This window comes from Ipomoea nil, unplaced genomic scaffold (assembly GCF_001879475.1).
Source record: "Ipomoea nil cultivar Tokyo-kokei standard unplaced genomic scaffold, Asagao_1.1 scaffold1421, whole genome shotgun sequence".
Taxonomy (NCBI): Eukaryota; Viridiplantae; Streptophyta; class Magnoliopsida; order Solanales; family Convolvulaceae; genus Ipomoea; species Ipomoea nil.
Window position 1 is genome coordinate 5,933,380 of NW_017617849.1, and position 18,353 is coordinate 5,951,732.

At 36.2% G+C, this 18,353-nt stretch overlaps 4 protein-coding genes across 8 annotated transcripts; 3 read left to right on the forward strand and 1 right to left on the reverse strand.

The window, feature by feature from the left end:
• The first annotated feature begins 724 nt into the window (after positions 1–724).
• On the forward strand, positions 725–6,606 carry LOC109187538 (WD repeat-containing protein 26-like). Of its 2 annotated transcripts, none has more exons than XM_019337758.1 (5): positions 725–1,095; positions 2,071–2,932; positions 4,487–4,588; positions 5,080–5,706; positions 6,215–6,606. In XM_019337758.1, the coding sequence occupies exons 2-5, from the start codon at positions 2,159–2,161 to the stop codon at positions 6,440–6,442; spliced, it is 1,731 nt and encodes a 576-aa protein (XP_019193303.1). In that variant the 5' UTR covers positions 725–1,095; positions 2,071–2,158; the 3' UTR covers positions 6,443–6,606. The 2 variants fall into 2 exon arrangements, with proteins under 2 accessions (XP_019193303.1, XP_019193304.1); XM_019337759.1 differs by having other exon boundaries at positions 2,133–2,932.
• Positions 6,607–8,456: 1,850 nt separating this feature from the next.
• LOC109187545 (reticulon-like protein B8) lies at positions 8,457–10,773 on the forward strand. 2 transcript variants are annotated; one of them, XM_019337770.1, is made up of 7 exons: positions 8,457–8,597; positions 9,298–9,489; positions 9,582–9,762; positions 9,841–9,982; positions 10,183–10,252; positions 10,414–10,594; positions 10,625–10,773. In XM_019337770.1, the coding sequence occupies exons 2-6, from the start codon at positions 9,303–9,305 to the stop codon at positions 10,575–10,577; spliced, it is 744 nt and encodes a 247-aa protein (XP_019193315.1). In that variant the 5' UTR covers positions 8,457–8,597; positions 9,298–9,302; the 3' UTR covers positions 10,578–10,594; positions 10,625–10,773. The 2 variants fall into 2 exon arrangements, with proteins under 2 accessions (XP_019193315.1, XP_019193314.1); XM_019337769.1 differs by lacking the exon at positions 8,457–8,597 and adding an exon at positions 9,151–9,208 and having other exon boundaries at positions 9,262–9,489.
• LOC109187546 (membrane-associated progesterone-binding protein 4) lies at positions 10,745–13,373 on the reverse strand. The gene is made up of 7 exons (XM_019337771.1): positions 13,165–13,373; positions 12,925–13,001; positions 12,762–12,833; positions 12,383–12,420; positions 11,697–11,787; positions 11,359–11,533; positions 10,745–11,090 (listed from the first exon to the last, which is right to left on the reverse strand). Exons 1-7 carry the CDS (start codon positions 13,297–13,299, stop codon positions 10,923–10,925), a joined length of 756 nt encoding a protein of 251 aa, XP_019193316.1. The 5' UTR covers positions 13,300–13,373; the 3' UTR covers positions 10,745–10,922.
• Positions 13,374–14,616: 1,243 nt separating this feature from the next.
• On the forward strand, positions 14,617–18,177 carry LOC109187544. Of its 3 annotated transcripts, none has more exons than XM_019337766.1 (5): positions 14,617–14,805; positions 15,742–16,037; positions 17,132–17,263; positions 17,384–17,500; positions 17,585–18,177. In XM_019337766.1, the coding sequence occupies exons 2-5, from the start codon at positions 15,777–15,779 to the stop codon at positions 17,930–17,932; spliced, it is 858 nt and encodes a 285-aa protein (XP_019193311.1). In that variant the 5' UTR covers positions 14,617–14,805; positions 15,742–15,776; the 3' UTR covers positions 17,933–18,177. The 3 variants fall into 3 exon arrangements, with proteins under 3 accessions (XP_019193311.1, XP_019193313.1, XP_019193312.1); XM_019337768.1 differs by having other exon boundaries at positions 15,768–16,037; XM_019337767.1 differs by having other exon boundaries at positions 15,777–16,037.
• The last annotated feature ends 176 nt before the right edge of the window (positions 18,178–18,353 follow it).

The window sequence follows — 18,353 nt, forward strand, 5'->3', positions numbered from 1 at the left end:
ATATAATTCTTACAGTGTACGTTATCGTTGATAAATAAATTCGTTTTTAATATAATATATTAAAAATAAATATCAATTTATTAAAAGTAAATATTTATCAGTAATTTAAATAATAGTGTGGGTCATGGTATAATTTGCTTGGAAAAATGCACCAAGGGCTAGTCAAGGAAGGAAGCTTGCCTACAGATGCAGCAATCTTTTATTTATCTGTTCGTGTCCTATTTGTCTGTATGCGTAAGTATTCAGTCAATAATTTTTGGTTAAATTTATGTAGCAATTTCCTATAGTATCTATGCAGTCATACATTATTGTATAATTGTATTACACTATTACAATTTATTTTTTCTATATAATTTTTGAGTTATTATATAATAAAAAAAATGAGATTTATCGTTTAAATATCGTCAAACAATAATAATAATTATGAGTTCTCATTCATACGAGCTTAGTTCAATGGTTCAAAGTATGAATCTCGGCAGCCACAATGTGAAATTATATTTAAAGTGAACAGATTCTTTGTGCCTACCATCATTTGACCTTGTTTACTGAGTCATTGAATTATCGTGATTGTTCTGTCGAGTTAAGCTGTGAGGGCTCGTGGAAGTGGGGATTTAGGGAGAGTGAAGATTTATGAGTTGTCGTAAAAATTAAGTATATAAAATATTGTTTTAAATAAAGTGGCCCTTGACTATTAGTTTATAGCAGAGTGAGCAGCACCTCCTTTTGTGGTGGTTTCCTCTACGCAAAGAGTTTTCTCTCTGATACCTACAAAAGCTCTATATATAAATATACAAACCCAAACCCAAACCCACTTTCCTCCTTCTCTCCTCTCCCATCCTTACTCAGCCCAACCCAAACGCCATTACCGAGAACCAATCTCAAACCGTGTCCCCTCTCTCTCTCTCTCTCTCTCTCAGTCTTTGACAGATAGCCGAACCCTGAATCCACTACCTTCCTTCTAATCTTGCCGACAATATTGCTCTTCTGCTCCTTTTATTTGACTGATTTTTCTTTCTTGTGTATCTACTTTGATCTGAAACCCCAAATCGCTGTCTGGGTATCGGAGATTGTTGGTCAATTTGTTTATTTCTTGTGGTAATTTCCATTTCTTTACTTTTTTTTTTTTGTTATTTTTATTTTTCCTTTGTGTTGTACTGTTGTGGTCTTTAAATTGGGTTACTAGTTTTTACTTGTGGCCATCATATCTATGGATGTATGTGCTTAAATTTTAGGGTTCTATCTGTGTTTAGTTGGGAGCTGTTTAAGGAAGATCAACTTCAATCTGATTGTCTCTCAAGGGAGAGATAGCTGATATTTCTGTTTAAGAAACTTAAAGTTTGTTATTTTATTGTTTAGTCTAATTGGAACTATAGAACTCTAGATATAATTTGCTAGATTATGGTAAGGTAAGGTTTGGCTCCTCAGTTAACATAAATTAACTAGCTAACAGGTGTTGGAGGATAGGCTTATTTATTTTCTTCTCCCCATTACTTGTTTTCCTTCTATTGCTAGTCATTGCCAGTGCATTAAGATTATCTTCCTTATTGATAAGTGCATTCGGTTTTCTTCCTTTAATCTGTATAAGGTCATGTTGTTTTTCCATTACCCGCATTCATTTTTTCCTCTTTCTATTCATTGCACATAAAATGCTGAAGTCCAGTGTAGGTATTCCTTTTGTTTACACAGTCTGTCTGTTTATATGATTGGTTAGATTTCTTCTGGTCTCTAAGTAGTTTCCTTAGTTAAATAGTCAGTGGCATCCACTTGGAATGAATTTTGGCCTTAACGTAACAACAGAAGCAGTTACTGATAGACTCAGTAAAGAACCGTAGCTTCTAATGTGTGAATGTGACACAGACACCCACATTCATTTTTCATTCTTTCAAAAACTGGCAACAATGCAAGAACATGATTTTAGTCCCTCCTAAAGATAAATGTAGCAATTGGGGGGGGGGGGGGGGGGGGGGGGCTACTGATTGGATAACTCACAGTGTGTTTGCAGAGTCAAGATTCCTTTTTTATTTATTTTTGCTCATACTATGATATTCTTCATTCCATTGTTTAATGAAGGCAGCTCTACTGATTGTTGAAGTATTTAGGAGTAGTATTTGAATTTGTTATTTGCTTTTTAGTATATATGGGCTAAGGTGTACATTTCATGGGAGGCATAGAGGATGAAGAACCACCCTCAAAACGTGTAAAAATATACTCTGGAAAGTTGGGAGATCTTTTGAACGGAATGTCTCATAGAGAGCCTGCAAATTGCTCTCTAGCGTTCCAAGGGGAGGACGAAGTTGTTGGTTCAAAAGGAGTTGTCAAGAAAGTTGAATTTGTTCGAATCATAGCTGAGGCATTATATTCTCTTGGTTATAAGAAGACTGCAGAACAACTAGAGGAAGAATCGGGGATACGTTTGCATTCTGCAGTTGTAAATTTGTTTATGCAGCAAATCCTTGATGGAAAGTGGGATGAAAGTGTAGCTACTTTACATCGAATTGGTATAGTGGATGAAACCATTATAAAGTTGGTATCTTTTTTGATATTTGAGCAGAAATTTTTTGAGCACTTGGATGGAGATGATGTCATGGGTGCTTTGAAAACTTTGAGGACAGATATAGCTCCTCTATGCATAAAGAGTGATCGAGTCCGTGAGCTATCCTCATGTATCACATCTCCTCCACCAAAGGCTCTTGTTGGGATATCAAGTCTGGGTACTCTGAGGGTGAAGTCTCGCTCAAAATTGCTGGAAGAATTGCAGAGATTACTTCCGCCTACCGTTATGATACCTGAAAAGAGATTGGTACAGCTTGTTGAACAGGCTCTTGACTTGCAGCTTGATGGTTGTAGGTTTCACAACTCTTTTGTGGGTGAAATGTCATTACTCACTGATCATCAGTGTGGCAGAGATCAAATCCCTTCTCGAACTTTACAGGTGAGAGCATATTTGCTGATAAAGCTTTTATTCCATTTAACTCTAAAGTCTAAACTTGCATGTTATTTAGCACTGTGTTAAAATTCTTTAACATTAGCCTATTAGAATAAGTTTATATGGAAAGCAATTAGTAGTATTCCTGTAAAATGTAAATGTTTTTCCTCAGAAACAGATTTTCCTTCTTTGTTTGGATGGATCATGGATCATATTGTTTTTATACTCTCCCTCAAACACCTTAGCCAATAGTAACAGAAATAAAGTAAGTAAAGATCATAATAACATTAAAGTAAACGGCAGCACTTTAAAACCAAACTGACCAAAAAACTGAAGGTAAACTCGACTGTTATTTCATATTTATAGCTTTTAAGTTTGAACTTAGTTTGATATTTTATGGTGTGTTCTTAATGTAATAACCACTTGACCAGAATTTGAGAACATTCAAGTCAAAAAGCCCATTCGGCTATAATCCATTTGGCTAGCTATTAAGTTAGAAACCCTACAGTCTCTAACATAACTCCCTCATTCCTCACCCACATTGTTCCTCACGCCCTCACTCTTCAATCTTTCAACTAAAGCAATGGAGATGGTGAATGACATAGCGAATTGCGACAAATTGATGAATACTCCAATTAGATCTGTGGTTGGCCTTTCCTTTGTATCTTTTACATCATATTGTTGGATACTTAGAGCAACACCATTAGTGGTTTTTTCTTGGTTTTTATGCTTGCTTGGATGAGAGAGAGGATGACATGGAAGAGAGAGGAGAGAGATTAAAATTAATTTGCAGGGATGTGGATTTTTTGTGGGACCCTGGAGGAGAATAAAAAAGAAAAAAATTCATCACGTGTGCGTTAACTATAAAGCATTTTTTTTTTTTTCTGACAACACTTTTTCTTTTTTTTTTTTTTTTTTTTTTTTTTTTCTTTTCTTTTTTCTTTTTCTTCCTTTTTTTCCCTCCCTCCTCTCCTACTTGGTTCCTAAAAATTTGTGAAAAAACCAATACTAATGGGTTTGCTCTTACTCTCTTAGATATAATTATTTTTCCTTTAGGTTTTCGTATTCGACAACAGTCAACTGGTTTCCTCTTGGATTTGGCTATTTGCTTAATTTCCCTTTGTTTATCTCTCTCTATGTACATGTGAGCTTAATGCAAGATCCAAGAAAAGCATAATTTGTTTGAAATTTTCTGTTTGAGACCCAAAACCGACCGATACTGTTGGTTTTGGTTCCTTCAGTTATCAAATGTTCATCTAGAAAAAAAAATTCGGTTACCAAAAATCAACCAAAATTGACTGATGCTCACCCCTACAAACCAGATTGTAAAATTTTGGATATGAAACCTTGTCTTATTTTGATGAGTGTATAAAGATTTGGCAACTGAAAATGAATGTTCAAGGAGTTTGTGATTTTGCTTTTCGATGAGCCATTTGAAGTTGTGAACAAGTCAAAGCTATTTTGAGAGTTTTAATTCTTTCCTTTTAAAAAATAAAAAATAAAAAATTCTGTTGCAAGTTCATTATGTAGCACGCTAATGTTTACTTTTTGTTCCGGCAGATCTTGCAGGAGCATAAGGATGAAGTCTGGTTTTTGCAGTTTTCTTATGATGGGAAATACTTGGCCTCATCATCTGTAGATTGTTCGGTTATTATATGGGAGGTAACTTTTGACTGTTCTTGTATTGCCTTATTTGTCCTGGGTTGTTAATATTTGTTGGTTTAGTTATATTGTTCTTTCTTTCCTTTGTATTTCTTCTACTTCATTATTGGTTGATTTTGGAATCTGATGTTTTCTAATGGAGATATTGACATTCTCCATTCTTAAAAAACATTAGGAAATTTGGACCATTAGAACGATCTCTCTCTCTCTCTCTCTCTTCTTTTGGGTTAATTTGTGTCCACAATGCACCCAAAAAAAAAGTTTCCTTTATGAATATATGATGTGATTTTGAAGGTAAATTTTAAATTTGTATTTATATGTAAAGGATATACAGATAATTCTTTTGTAAATCTTTAATAAGAATATTCCAGGCTAATCAAGTGGCTGCAAATGATGATTGAAATATGCAATATGTTACTGCAGATTCATTTCTTTTTAAAAAGTTCTGCTTTTTTCTTAAATTGTGATTTACCCCTTCTTTCTCTTTTAAGGTCAAACAAGATGGTCAAGTCTGCTTGAAGCATCGGCTTAATGGTCACCAAAAACCTGTGAGTTATGTTTCGTGGAGTCCTGATAACAATCAGATTCTCACCCTTGGAATGGAGGAAGTTGTTAGACGATGGGATGTGGCATCTGGGGAATGTGTTCATGTTTACGAGAAAAGTGGTCTAGGTTTGATCTCTTGTGGATGGGCTTCCGATTGCCACAGAATATTTACTGGTGTTAACGACAAAAGCATAGTGATGTGGGATGTAAATGGTAAGGAGTTGGAATGTTGGAAAGGGCACACCGATAAGATATCGGACATTGGGATCAGTAGCGATGGGAAGCAGATTGTTTCTCTTGGTAAAGATAATGTGATAGTTGTATTTGCATGGGAGACCAAAACCGAGAAATATATTGTGGAGGATAAACACATAACGTCGTTTGTATTATCGAGAGATGATAAGAGTGTTCTGGTTAGTCTGTTGAACCAAGAAATCCATGTTTGGAATATAGACGGAAGTGTCAAGTGTATAGCCAAATATAAGGGCCACAAGCGGTGCCGCTATGTCGTGAGGTCGTGTTTCGGTGGACTAGATCAAGCGTTCATCGCTAGTGGAAGTGAGGACTCACAGGTAGCTTCTTCTTTTCTTGTCAATCAAACGCCAAACTTCTGTCACTATCACGTATCCATCTAGTGTTGCAAAAATCCCGCCTAGGCGCCCCAGGCGCCCGCTCTAGGCGGTCCCCAGGCGCCCCAGACGCCCGCTCTAGGCGGTCCCCAGGCGCCCCAGACGCCCGCTCTAGGCGGTCCCCAGGCGCCCGCTCTAGGCGGTCCCCAGGCGCCCGCTCTAGGCGGTCCCCAGGCGCCCCAGACGCCCGCTCTAGGTGGTCTCCAGGCGCCCGCCTAGGTGCTCTAGGCGGTCCCCAGGCGCCCGCCTAGGTGCTCTAGGCGGTCCCCAGGCGCCCGCCTAGGCGCCCTAGGCGGTCCCCAGGTGCCCGCCTAGGCGCCCTAGGCGGTCCCCAGGTGCCTAGAGGGCGCCTAGTGATTTTTTCAACATTGATCCCATCTGTTATTCATATCATTCATCTTCGTTTGTGATCCCGAAATTGATTGTATGTATATATTCTTGGTTTGGGTAGGTTTACATATGGCATAGAGGGTCGGGAGAGCTTGTTGGGATGCTGCGGGGGCATTCTGGGACCGTAAACTGTGTGAGCTGGAACCCGGTGAACCCTCACATGCTGGCGTCTGCAAGTGATGACCGGACAATTCGCATATGGGGATTGGAGCAGGTAAACATGAAGAAGAAGGAGGCTAACGGCGTTGTTGTTAGTAACGGCGTCCACTATTGCAATGGTGGAACCTGAAAGCATAATAATCTCAGCATGTTTGTGTTTCACCAAAGGTTTCTTTCCCAAACCATTGCTTTTATATATGTAAATTCTTTGTCAAGCTGACATTTATATGGAACAAGAATGTGAAATCTGCATTCCCTTCGCCTTCAGTAATAAACCTGTACTTTTGATTCTCACTTTTTATTTTATTGTTTCTTTCATATTTGATTGATATGAAACCCATGAGACAATGGTCCATCAGTGGCGACATTGATGAATCTACAGTTTAGAAATTATGAATCTACAGTATAGATTTTATTAATCTATAGTATAAAAATTATGAATCTAGAATATAGAAATTATAAATCTACAGTATAGAAATTATGAAGGATAACAATGTCACTAACAGCACCGTTACTCAATCACATGAAAACGGCGTCGTTTGAAACTGCAAGGTGGGCACGGTTCCACAGCATAATAATTGTTTTAACCAAAACCAATTTGGTTAAAATAAATGGACATTTATGTATGATGTCCAAGTCCAATACAATTGAAATGTGCCCTGTTTTTTGGGCACAAGTCAATCTGCTTGGTCAAGTCAAACAAACGTACTAAATTGTTTACCAAATAAACGTACAGAATAAATATGAAACAAACGTACTAAATTATTTACCAAATAAACGTACAGAATTAATATGTAGGTGTTGGTGTTACAAAATAAAAATACACAATAGTACAATATATTAATGTTACGGTTAATAGTCTCCTTGACGCCATGCCCAAACCCAATAACTAATGTTACGGTTATTGGTCCAACTCAGTACGCCTCCCTCAGTCACTACTCACTATCAAATATCAATCCATATCCTACCTAATTTCATATTAACGTATTAAACACCTCCATTAAAGTATAAGATAAAATTCGTATTGTTTTTTGGATTACCATGAAAATATGCATATTATCTGAATGTGTGTAGCGCGCAGGTAAATTTTATTTTTGTGTAATAATTTATGAATTATTAGAAAAATTTGGTGTGATGTGTAATAGTTACGTTACGTTCATAAATCATGGCGAATTATATTTTGAATTATGAATAAATGTCTATTTTTAATATAATAAAAGAGTGAAAATACATTATTTATATATTGAAGGTTCATTATTTGGCTATCAAATTCTGAACCTTCAGTACTCAAATAATATATATACCGTACCTTATAAAAATGAATATTCAGTACGAAAAAAAACAACATAATTTTAGTATATTAAAAATGTAGCATTAGGACATGATTCATGGTATAATGTATATGCCATGGCCATGATCAGATGTTGTGTATCATGCCAATTAAGAAGCCATTATTGGTTTCTGCAGTATCGGGCCGGGGCTAATCTTGGAAATATAATGGGTATTGGGAACATTAGATGATGGTTTGATAATGGATAAGGTTCTTGAGGTTATCATTGGTGCCAATTGGGATTCATCAATATTTTCACCCCAAAAGAAAATCAACTTTCCAGTTCAATAATACCTCTTTATTCATCTTTATCCCAACTGAACCAGTAAGTTAAATCCAGATAAATATCCATTTATTTTGATGTGTGGTGAACCTTAATTATTTAGATTGATTAACCAATATTGAGTTATATCCAGAACGTAAGTATCCTTTCATAATTTTGGGTTAGCATAGAGACATTTGTCTAAAGACTTGAATTGTGAGCCAACTACCCAAGTGATCAAACATAAATATGGTCTTTTTTTAATAATGGGGGCCAGAAAAAGATAAATTTTTTTTTAAAGAAATGATGTTTTTGATTTTTATTTTTGGAAAAGGATGCTCTTTGCTTTTAAAGTTTTAAAGATTGAAAGCAAGCAGGCAAGCAATCACATGGCTTAGGTTAAAGACAAGATCGATTAAAGATATTTTAGCAGACGGAATAAATAGTGCGAGTCCCACATCTGCTCTGCCTAGTGCCAAACTTGTCGTTCGTTCTATGCTTCTACATAGTGATTAGTGAACCCACACTCCTTCCCAACCATAATTTATTATTCTCTCTCTCTCTCTCTCATTTTCTGCTTTTCTTATAGTCACGTTTTTAACCCCTTCCCCCACTCCCCTCTCCTTCCTTCTCCCCTATCTACACCCTTCACTCCCTCTCTGCTTCAGCATCTGGGTTGGCTTCTATCATCTGGTTAGTTTCTGGGCACTTCATCCTTCTTCTTGGATTTGATTTTTCTGTACCCATTTTTTGTTTCTTTGGTTTCTTTTACCCCAGCAAATTATAGTTTAATGCTGCACACACTTGTTAAAACTTACAAAGAATCTATATCTGATTTTATTGTAACTTTCTTGAATTAGATTACCAACGTTTCTTGAATTTCTGATGTAAAGTGGGGGGTGGTTTCTTACTTTCTACACTACTTTTTAACTTTCTAGCTTGAATTGGTGTTTATTTTTGTTATTTTTTCTGATTTTCAAGAGGCTTTTTGTTCTGGGTTGGGGTATTGTTCATAAAGTTTGAGTCTTGCTGAAGAAAATTTGCAGTTATTTAGAATCTTGTGAATATCATCATAAATTAAAGTCCCATCACTTTATGATATCGATTTGCAGTATTTTTTAATTTCTGATTCTTTTTGGCTGTGGTTTCAATCTTTTGGTTTGGTTTGGTTTAGATATTTTATCATTTTGGTGGCCCCACTTGTAGCTAGTCATGTATAGTTGAAAGTTACATTGCCCCAACTGATGCCCCTATTGGAATCATGAGAACAGATTGCTTTCTCACATTATCTGCTCATCCATATGGTTAAGTTAGGGCAAATAAACTGGGGAAGAAGGATCTAGTTGTGACTCATGAATATATTCTTCTAAGCATTCTGGTTTTCCAAATGTAGGAGAAATGCCGGAAGGAATAACACCAGAGGGTCTCTTGAACAACATAATGGAATCGATTTCAGATGGTGTATCGAAGCACAAGTCTGGGTCATCGTTCTTTGAAGAGGAAAAATCGAGCTCGGTCAGAGCTCAATTGAATAGGCTATTTGGGCGCGAGAAGCCAGTGCACCATTGTCTAGGGGGAGGCAAATGTAGGGAATTGTACTAATTGTTTTGATATTTTTTCCTAGTAATTGCGGTGAGAATTTGCTGTTCTGAATTTCGTTAACTGGAATGTATGTAGCTGCTGATGTGCTGCTTTGGAGAAACAAGAAAATCTCGGCCAGTGTTTTGGTCGGTGCTACACTCGTATGGATGCTTTTTGAATGGCTCGACTATCATTTACTTACCCTCATATGCATTGCGTTGATTCTGGGACTGCTCGTGCAATTTCTCTGGACCCACACTTCGGGCATGATGTCCAGGTAAGCTAAATCCACACTTCTTCTATTTGCTGCATTGACTCTGTACATTTACCAGCCATGAGCCTTCAATTGCAACAGGTCACCATCACAAGTCCCCCGTCTCGTTTTGCCTGAAGAAGTATTCGTCAACATAGCAAAGACAATAGGCGCTGAAGTAAACCGTGCTTTAATCTCCCTTCAAGACCTCTCTTGTGGCGGGAGTGTGAAGCAGTTCCTCATTGTATGTTTCGAATAACGAATGAGTCTTCTTTAGTCTCTTGCTTTGAACCCATGATCTTTGGCATGGCTCTGATACTAAATTGAAGCATGTGCTCCATCTCAACTAAAAGCCTAAGCTGATAGTTAGATTGCACATTAATGGTTATATGCTCAACAATGGTCATATGTTCATCTATGCTGATATTTTGGAACTGATTCTAGGTTGTTGGGAGCTTGTTTGCTGTTTCCGTCATTGGAGGCTGGTGCAACTTTCTGACTGTTCTGTACATCGGTAAGATTCTTATTATCTTTTGTCTGGCAAGAGATGGCGGAATTTTGAAATGAGCAAATAGAATTTATCAGATAATTTGGCGTGGTTGTCCAGTTCAGTAATCGACTTTGTACATTACTTTCTAAACCTTGCATTTTTATGTGCCATGAAAATGGCCATAGGTTTTGTTGCTGCCCACACGCTCCCCGTGCTTTATGAAAGATACGAAGATGAAGTCGACAACTTTGCATATAATGCCTTTGATCAGCTGCAGCACCAGTTTAGGAGGCTGGATTCTGGTGTCCTCAGCAAAATCCCGAAAGGGAAGGGAAAGAAGTTCGAGTAGATTTCTATGAAAGCGCTATATATATATATATATATATATATATATATATATATATATGGGTGTATTGAATTATTAATGTATTGGAAATTAAACTTGCATTAAGCAAGCATTAACAGCTTCTGTCTGTATATTGCTGCTGTTCTCTTAATGAGAACCAACAAAATTTATGAAATTTAGTGAAATGTGAGTTTCAGTATCTCTATTTCTCTGTGGAAAATGTATCATGTTCAAGGTTTCAAAGAAAATACATAGCATGCTGTGTTGCTACATTCTATCATCTCCCTCAAAATGAAGTTCGTATATCTATTCAGCAGGCTACCACAGATCTGTGAAAGATTGCAGGCATTATAATTTGCACTTACTGGCAAAATAGTCGCATCCTTCATAGACTTCGAGACCTTGTTGGTCGAGTTCATCTTTTTTGAAGCACGCACAACGCTTGCTCATTTTTCCCGTTATAGCTATTTCCACAGGTCGTTGAACCAATCTTGGATAACCATCATCACACCAAACCTGAAAGAAATGTTTAGTATAGGCGACAACTTCAGCCAAGCTGGTCAGACTGTTAACTTAGTAATCACAAGATTACAAGTTTGGCTCTCAGTAGGAGCGGCCTATTGGCCTTTTTGGTTTGATCCGATCACCTTGTGGTCTTTTGTCGGCTAGGGTCACAACTCACAAGCCTCACCATGCTCGGATTTACTTCTTGGCTTTCAAAGCACTTGAAGTAGAGGATCAGTACAACCAAGATGAACAACGCTTTTTAGCTTCAAAGTTATACCTCAGAACCCTCGTCTTGACTCCACCTAGAATTACAGCTAGGAATCTTTGCCTCTTCGATCTTTTGTTTCTCGAGCAGCTGTGCGCCTCTAGCAGCCTTGGCTTCGGCTCCTTTTAAATACTTGGTAGGGTTGCCATCACTGTCATAGTAGCGGCCAACTAGTTTCCCAACAAATCTGAAATTCAAGAAATCTATTTAGTACTATCACTTTTCATCTGCTAAAAAGTCGAAGCCAAATGGAGTGTTCAAAGCGGAATGTGAAGAAAGCCAGATAACTTCCCCCCATAAATCCTTAAAAATTTACTCCTATTCTCGATATAGCATTCTAAAAGACTCACGTATATGTTCTGAAGTAGAAATCTCTCCAATCAACAATGCTTTTAACCTCAGTGCTGGATAAATCACGCAATGAGTCAGTAAGTCCATCTCCTGCATTAACATGACACAAAAATACTTATAGAGATACAAATATTATAAACGGCACCTGGTTGTCAACAAATCATTTAGAATCATACGATGCATACGGTAGAATCATTAATATTTTCCATAGTCCTCTAAACCAGATAATAAAATTCATTCATACAGTTCCTTTTATAATGAGACCGCTCTTCCACTTTGTACTGGCAGAAGAGTAAATAGATAGAAAGCAAAGAGCTGAATATAACTTTTATTTGTCTCTAGTACCGTTGATTAAATAGATGTTTTCTTATCTTCTCTTCTTAGCAATACGTTTTAGAAAATAGTATACTGTGATTTGCTTGCTTATACATGCCAGTATACCTCATCCTCTAGCAATTATTAAGTTGACTTTGATGGGAATATTTATGCATGGCTGAATACTTGAATGACTACATATACAATAAACCGAGGCTGAAATAAAGCCATAAAACTATTAATGGCTTTATGCAATAGTGGATAAGAAATAAGGCTGAGATTAGCAGACAGAAAGCAGCCAATAAATAAAAATGCAGAAGAATACACCGATCAAAGAAAAAACAGAGAACGAAGAAAAAACTAGCATTACCGGTAAAGTTTCCCGAAACAAATGCACGAGAAGCATCTCTATAAGCATTAGGAAAACAATAAAAAAAAAAGTCATGTTAGTCTACCAAAAGTAAGGAGCCTAATCAATACCATATTAGATCAACAATATACTGCATGAAATGATGAAATCAAGAGCAATCTCTTTGGTACTACTATCATTCTACATTAGCTAAAAAAAGAGAACATAAAAACCATAACTTGAACACATGATATTGGAGCATAACTTAGCAGAAAGCACAAAACTTCAGAAACAATAACTACAAAGATTAAAAGGAAAACAGCAACAGCAGAACTGAATTTCTACAATCAAAAGCCAAGACCAAACAAAGTAAAGAACAAATTTGGAAGGGATAACAGACCTTCCTGCGAAATGATTGTAACCACCCCCTGCACCATAGTGACTCTTTCCTTTGGTTACATCAAATACTGACCTGTTTATTTCAATCCACTCAAAATCATTTCTTTTAAAGGAACAATCTCATAACATTGCAGTAGAGAGCGAGAGAGAGACTCAGAGAGTACCCAATAATGCCAAGAAGAATGGGCAAGTTAGGGTCTGAACCATTGTAAAGAGCTAGCTCCTCCGGAGTGAACAATCTCTAAAATTCAAATTAAAATAATAAAATAATCCAATAAATCCAATAAAACAATCTCCCCCCTTTTTCTTTGAAGGAACAAAAAAATAATAATAATAAAAACTAAAACTTTAGCTCATTTACCATAAAACGCACACACAATTACACATGAAACTAAAGGACTTACAGGTGTAGATGGCGGAGATTGTGACTTGAGATGGAAGAATTTGAATAGAAGAAAAGAGAGAAGAAGAACTGAGAGAGGAAGAGAGAGCGCAGACCACCTCATTCCTTGATTCTCCTTCGTTTTAAGTTTGATCATCCTCAGATCACAGAATCGCGCAGTCAACAAACTTTCAGCTCTTCATATACTTAACCTCCTTTTCAAATCAGTTAATAATGATTTCACACCAAATTTATAATCATTTCATTTTTAGTAAGTGTTTTAATTTATATTAATTAATTAATTATTGTAAATTGAAACATTTTGTGTGTATATATATATATATATATATATATATATATATATATATATATATATATAGATTCTGGATCAGGTGAGGTTCCTAATTAAAATGAGGTACGGTGAGGGTGGATTCAAGGCGTTGGGTTTTGAGATTGTGCGGATGTGATTAGAAGGCAGGTTCAAGCTTATTATTGGAAGATTCGTTTATTAAGGGGTATTAATGTAATTAGCAATGAGTCATTATTTGTGTTACCGTTTTTATACTTATACTTATTCGTTTATTAAGGGGTATTAATGTAATATATATATATATATATATATATATATATATATATATATATTGATAAAATTAAGTTAAATATTTTAATATAAATTTGAAACACCTCAGACTATTTTCTCCAATTCAACTATTAGTTAGATATTATAATAACATGCGACTACCTCACCTTAGTCAAGTTGATCGGACAATTGACTTAACAACTATAATATTTTAGATTGATTCTATGTGAGTATTATCTATTGATATTTGGTGGGCATTCTATGTTGGTATACCTTCCTGTAGTTTAGACAACTAAATGGCCTCTAATTAGTTATTGACATATTAGGTTAGTTTATCTCCTTGTAGTTTGAACAATCAAATGACGTCCAGTTAGTTATGAATTATCTAAGTTGATTTACTTCCTTGTAATTTGAGCAATTAAGTAACCTTCAATAAATTATGGACATCATAAATTAGTTTATATCATTGTAATTTTGACAATCGTACATAGTCTCAATACTTAGATTGTTATTTAATAATTTATATATAATTAGTAAATTAAAAAATTTGAATAATTATTTATTGATAATATTATATAATAATTTTAAATATCAAAGTTATGCATATTGTTGACTTATATTTATAAAATTACGGATTTGATTGTTAGTCTGAGTAATTTATTGTGCTTTTGATTCGAGCCTTAGTTAAAGTGTTGTTGACTTTGTGTGATTTATTAAGTTAAGAAAATATATTTAAACAGATACTACAATGTAATAGAATCAGTAATATTTAAAAAAAATTATTTTACTTTGTTATGATTATTTGACGATTCTAATCAGAAAGCAAGATTTACACTACTCAAATAAAAATAGTAACTCCCTATTAGTTGTTTGTTGTTTAAATAACTACCTATCCACCATGCCTACGTGTATTATCGATTTTCCCCAATTGATATTTGTTGAAGCTTTCCCAGTTTCCACAGTCCCACTGCAGAATCGTCTGGAAGAATTCTTCAACACACCGTCGTTTGCTCCGGTTCCGGCAGTGCAGGACTTTATCTGCAGCAGCCTAGGGGAGCGCCTGACGGAGATACTCAATAACCAGTAAGTTAAATTTCTTCCATTACTCAGCACTGGAGCTCTCCAGTTCCGAGAAAGTAATTTATGTTTCTAGAAGCGCGGTTCACCGGTAGCCGTAGACTTAAGAGCAAAAACGAGCGGAAAATGGCGAACTGAGTTAGGTCTTCATCGAGTAACCTATGGAAAACATGGATAGGGAGATAATTTGGTTATAATTATATCTATTAGTTTTAATTTGGAGTTAATTTCAGTTTTGATAAGTGATTTGTAGGTGACACTACGTTTTTAGTCGTTTTTTAGAAAATTCACTTTTGGTCTTAGTATTATTGTGGTATGTTATCAACAGAACATTTTAAATTTCGTTAAATACAAGTGTATTTTGCTCTTTCAATTATGTATTTTTTCAAAAAAGAAAAAAAGAAACAAAAAAAATATAGCAAGTCAACCTACTTTTTATAAAAAATATTGAAACGTCATTGTATTTAATGGCATTTCAACGATTTTGTTGACGGAGGATAAGCAATGGATGCCATAGTAATACTAGGACCAAATGAACTTCACTAAGTGAATTGCCACCTATAAATCTAGGACAAAAAATGAAATTAACTCTTTTAATTTGACATGAAAATGAACTTCAGTTAGTGTAGGTCATTTCACTTTGATTGATTGCTAAAGCGTGTGTGGCCATATAGAGCCAATCTTTTCAGGAAATATGCCTACTGTCTTTTCATTTTAATCTGCAATATTTATAAACTACGGAGTATTTTTTGTATTTGGTGATGATTTTCGCATTGAAGTGGGTAAATTTCTCCCCGAGAAGTTAGATATGTTCACCTTTGGCATGCCGTGGCTTACCATAGTTCGACGCAAAATGCAATAATGTGTTTTAAAAAAAATTAGGAGTGGATTTTATTTTCCTAACCTCAGTTGAGTTTCTGTAACTGTATTTTTACTTATTAGGCAATCTTGGATATTGTGTGTTGTTCTTCTCTCAGATGGATTGGCAAGAGAGTCTGAATAGGTTTCAAAAGCAGCAGGAGAAGTGCCAGTCTACCCTTACCAGTATTGCAGCTAAAGCTGGATCTTCAAAGGCAACTCCTCCCAAGGCTGCATCCTCAACTGCTTCTGCAAATGCGAAGTCTCCTGCCCCTCCAGTCAAATTCTCTAATGATACAGAAAGACTTCAACACATAAACAGCATAAGGAAAGGTCCTGTAGGAGCTCAGATGAAACGTGTGATAGACCTGCTGCTGGATGTATGTATCCTGCTTTCTTCAGCTATTTCAAGTCTTTAACTAACTTTAAACATTTTTTTGTTGGTTTATTTCATTGATATCTGATACCTGCTGCTAACCTTCTGATGACTTATCATTTTTTGTTGTATACATCATCAAAATATTTCTTTATGGAAGTAATAGAAGAAATTATACATTAAGGAAAACGAAATGAAAATTGTGCTGAGGACTGGCGACGTTTGTAATTTAGAGAGATTCTTCTGCATTTTCTTGTTTAAGTGCTTCAGTGTTGTGTATTAGTGGCACGTCAATTTCTCAAAGGTTTTATATTGGGTTTGTGCAATGAGTTTTTCATGAGATATTTATATCCTATTTCTGACATGTGGGGGGGCGGGGGGGGGGGGGGTGGGGAAGAGGGTATGGGTATGTATATCATTATTTCTATATGCACTAAAAAACCAGACATTTGTATATTTTGCAATGAGCTGTTGGGTAGAGTCAATGTGTCAGCATAGAGTATCTGGTTTGTCAACAAGCATGAAAAGGATAGAGTGATTGTGTCATGGAAAAAGCCTTTATTGAGAGATTATGCTTGTAGAATTTATGTTGCTATGATACCCAATCAAATTCTGACTGGTGAGGACCACGAGGTCTGTTGCTATTGACACCAACCTTGGGCATTTCTACTTTTAACCCACCCTAAAACTTTGACATTCACAGTTTCTAACTTTCTATAAAAATGTATTCGATGTCTGAGAGCTTTATGATAAGTGGAATGGTATGCCATTTGTGGGAGGCCAGTGAAAGCAGCAACATGCTAATTTGTGGGTAGGGATCATGGGCTTGATGACTGCAGTCAGGTTCCTGGCAGGGGTGGATAAATTCTTTAAATTTGCTTTTTATTTTTTGGCCCAACATCGAGCGGGTCTTGCCTTGGGACTTCATGGGCACCCCGCACCCTCAAGTTGCATTAGCAATTCTAATTATAGATTCAAGAGAAATTATATTACTCTCTTATGTGTTGCCTGGTTCAATTCAGACACATATACCTCCTCTTTGTTATATATGCTATTCTTGGATAGATTGTCTAATTCTTTTAGTTTTCATGTCATCAGACTAGGCAAGCTTTTACAATAGAACAAATAAATGAACAATGTTACGTCGATATGAATGCCAACAAGGCTGTATTTGACAGTTTGAGAAACAACCCAAAAGTCCACTATGATGGCAAGAAATTCTCTTACAAGGTAATCCTACCCTTCAATTCCCAAAATTCTTTAACTTTTGTGTTTGCAATATACTACCCTCTTCTTTTCAGATTGCCATGTGAACAATCCAATTGTAACCAAAGTTTTTCTTGTCCACAGTCGAAGCATGATCTCAAAAATAAAGATCAGTTACTGATTTTAATTAGGAAATTTCCTTGGGGTATTGCTGTCATCGATCTCAAGGATGCATACCCAACTGTGATGGAAGACTTGCAGGTATATATGGTGTTATTATTATTATTTTTTTCTTACCCAACTGTGATAGCATACTGGATTTAAGTCCTGTGTATTTTTGTATAGTCTCTGAAGGCTGGCGGGCAAATTTGGCTGCTGTCAAACTTCGACTCTCAGGAGGACATTGCATACCCTAATGATCCCGGGGTGCGTATTAAGGTTGATGATGAACTGAAACAGCTATTCCGAGGAATTGAATTACCACGCGACATGCTTGACATTGAAAAAGAGCTCCAGAAGAATGGAATGAAACCTGCTACTAACACTGCAAAGAGGAGGGCAATGGCACATGTTCATGGCATTTCCTCCAAGCCCAAAACCAAGAAAAAGAAGCACGAAATTAGCAAGAGGACCAAGCTTACAAACGCCCACCTTCCCGAGCTCTTTGCAAAACTCAACTCCTCTGGTTCTTGATGTTGGATTAATCTGTTTAGGGATTATTAACCTTTGTGCCAGGAAAGACCAGTAGGATCTTGACTCTATCTAGTTAGAAGACGCTTAGACCCATTAGTGGGTAGAATCCTCATATCTGTTCACTTGTTTAACCCTTTCGAGTAGGCTGTATTTGAAAACAAAAACACATTATAATGTTACCACCCATGATCCGTGCTTTATGTGCTATAAAAATTTGGACTGTGTTTATGGCGTTTGGTGTTTTACTGTTTATCAGTAACAGAGACCCAAAAAGGCTGCCTGGAATTTGAATTCTTTGTCCGGGTGAGGATGACCTCCTAGGTTGTTCATAATTGACTGATTCAAATCAATAAGGTTAATATGATAGAATTTTATAGTTATTTAGTAAATTATTATTCAACCAATTTGATTGGAATTGTCT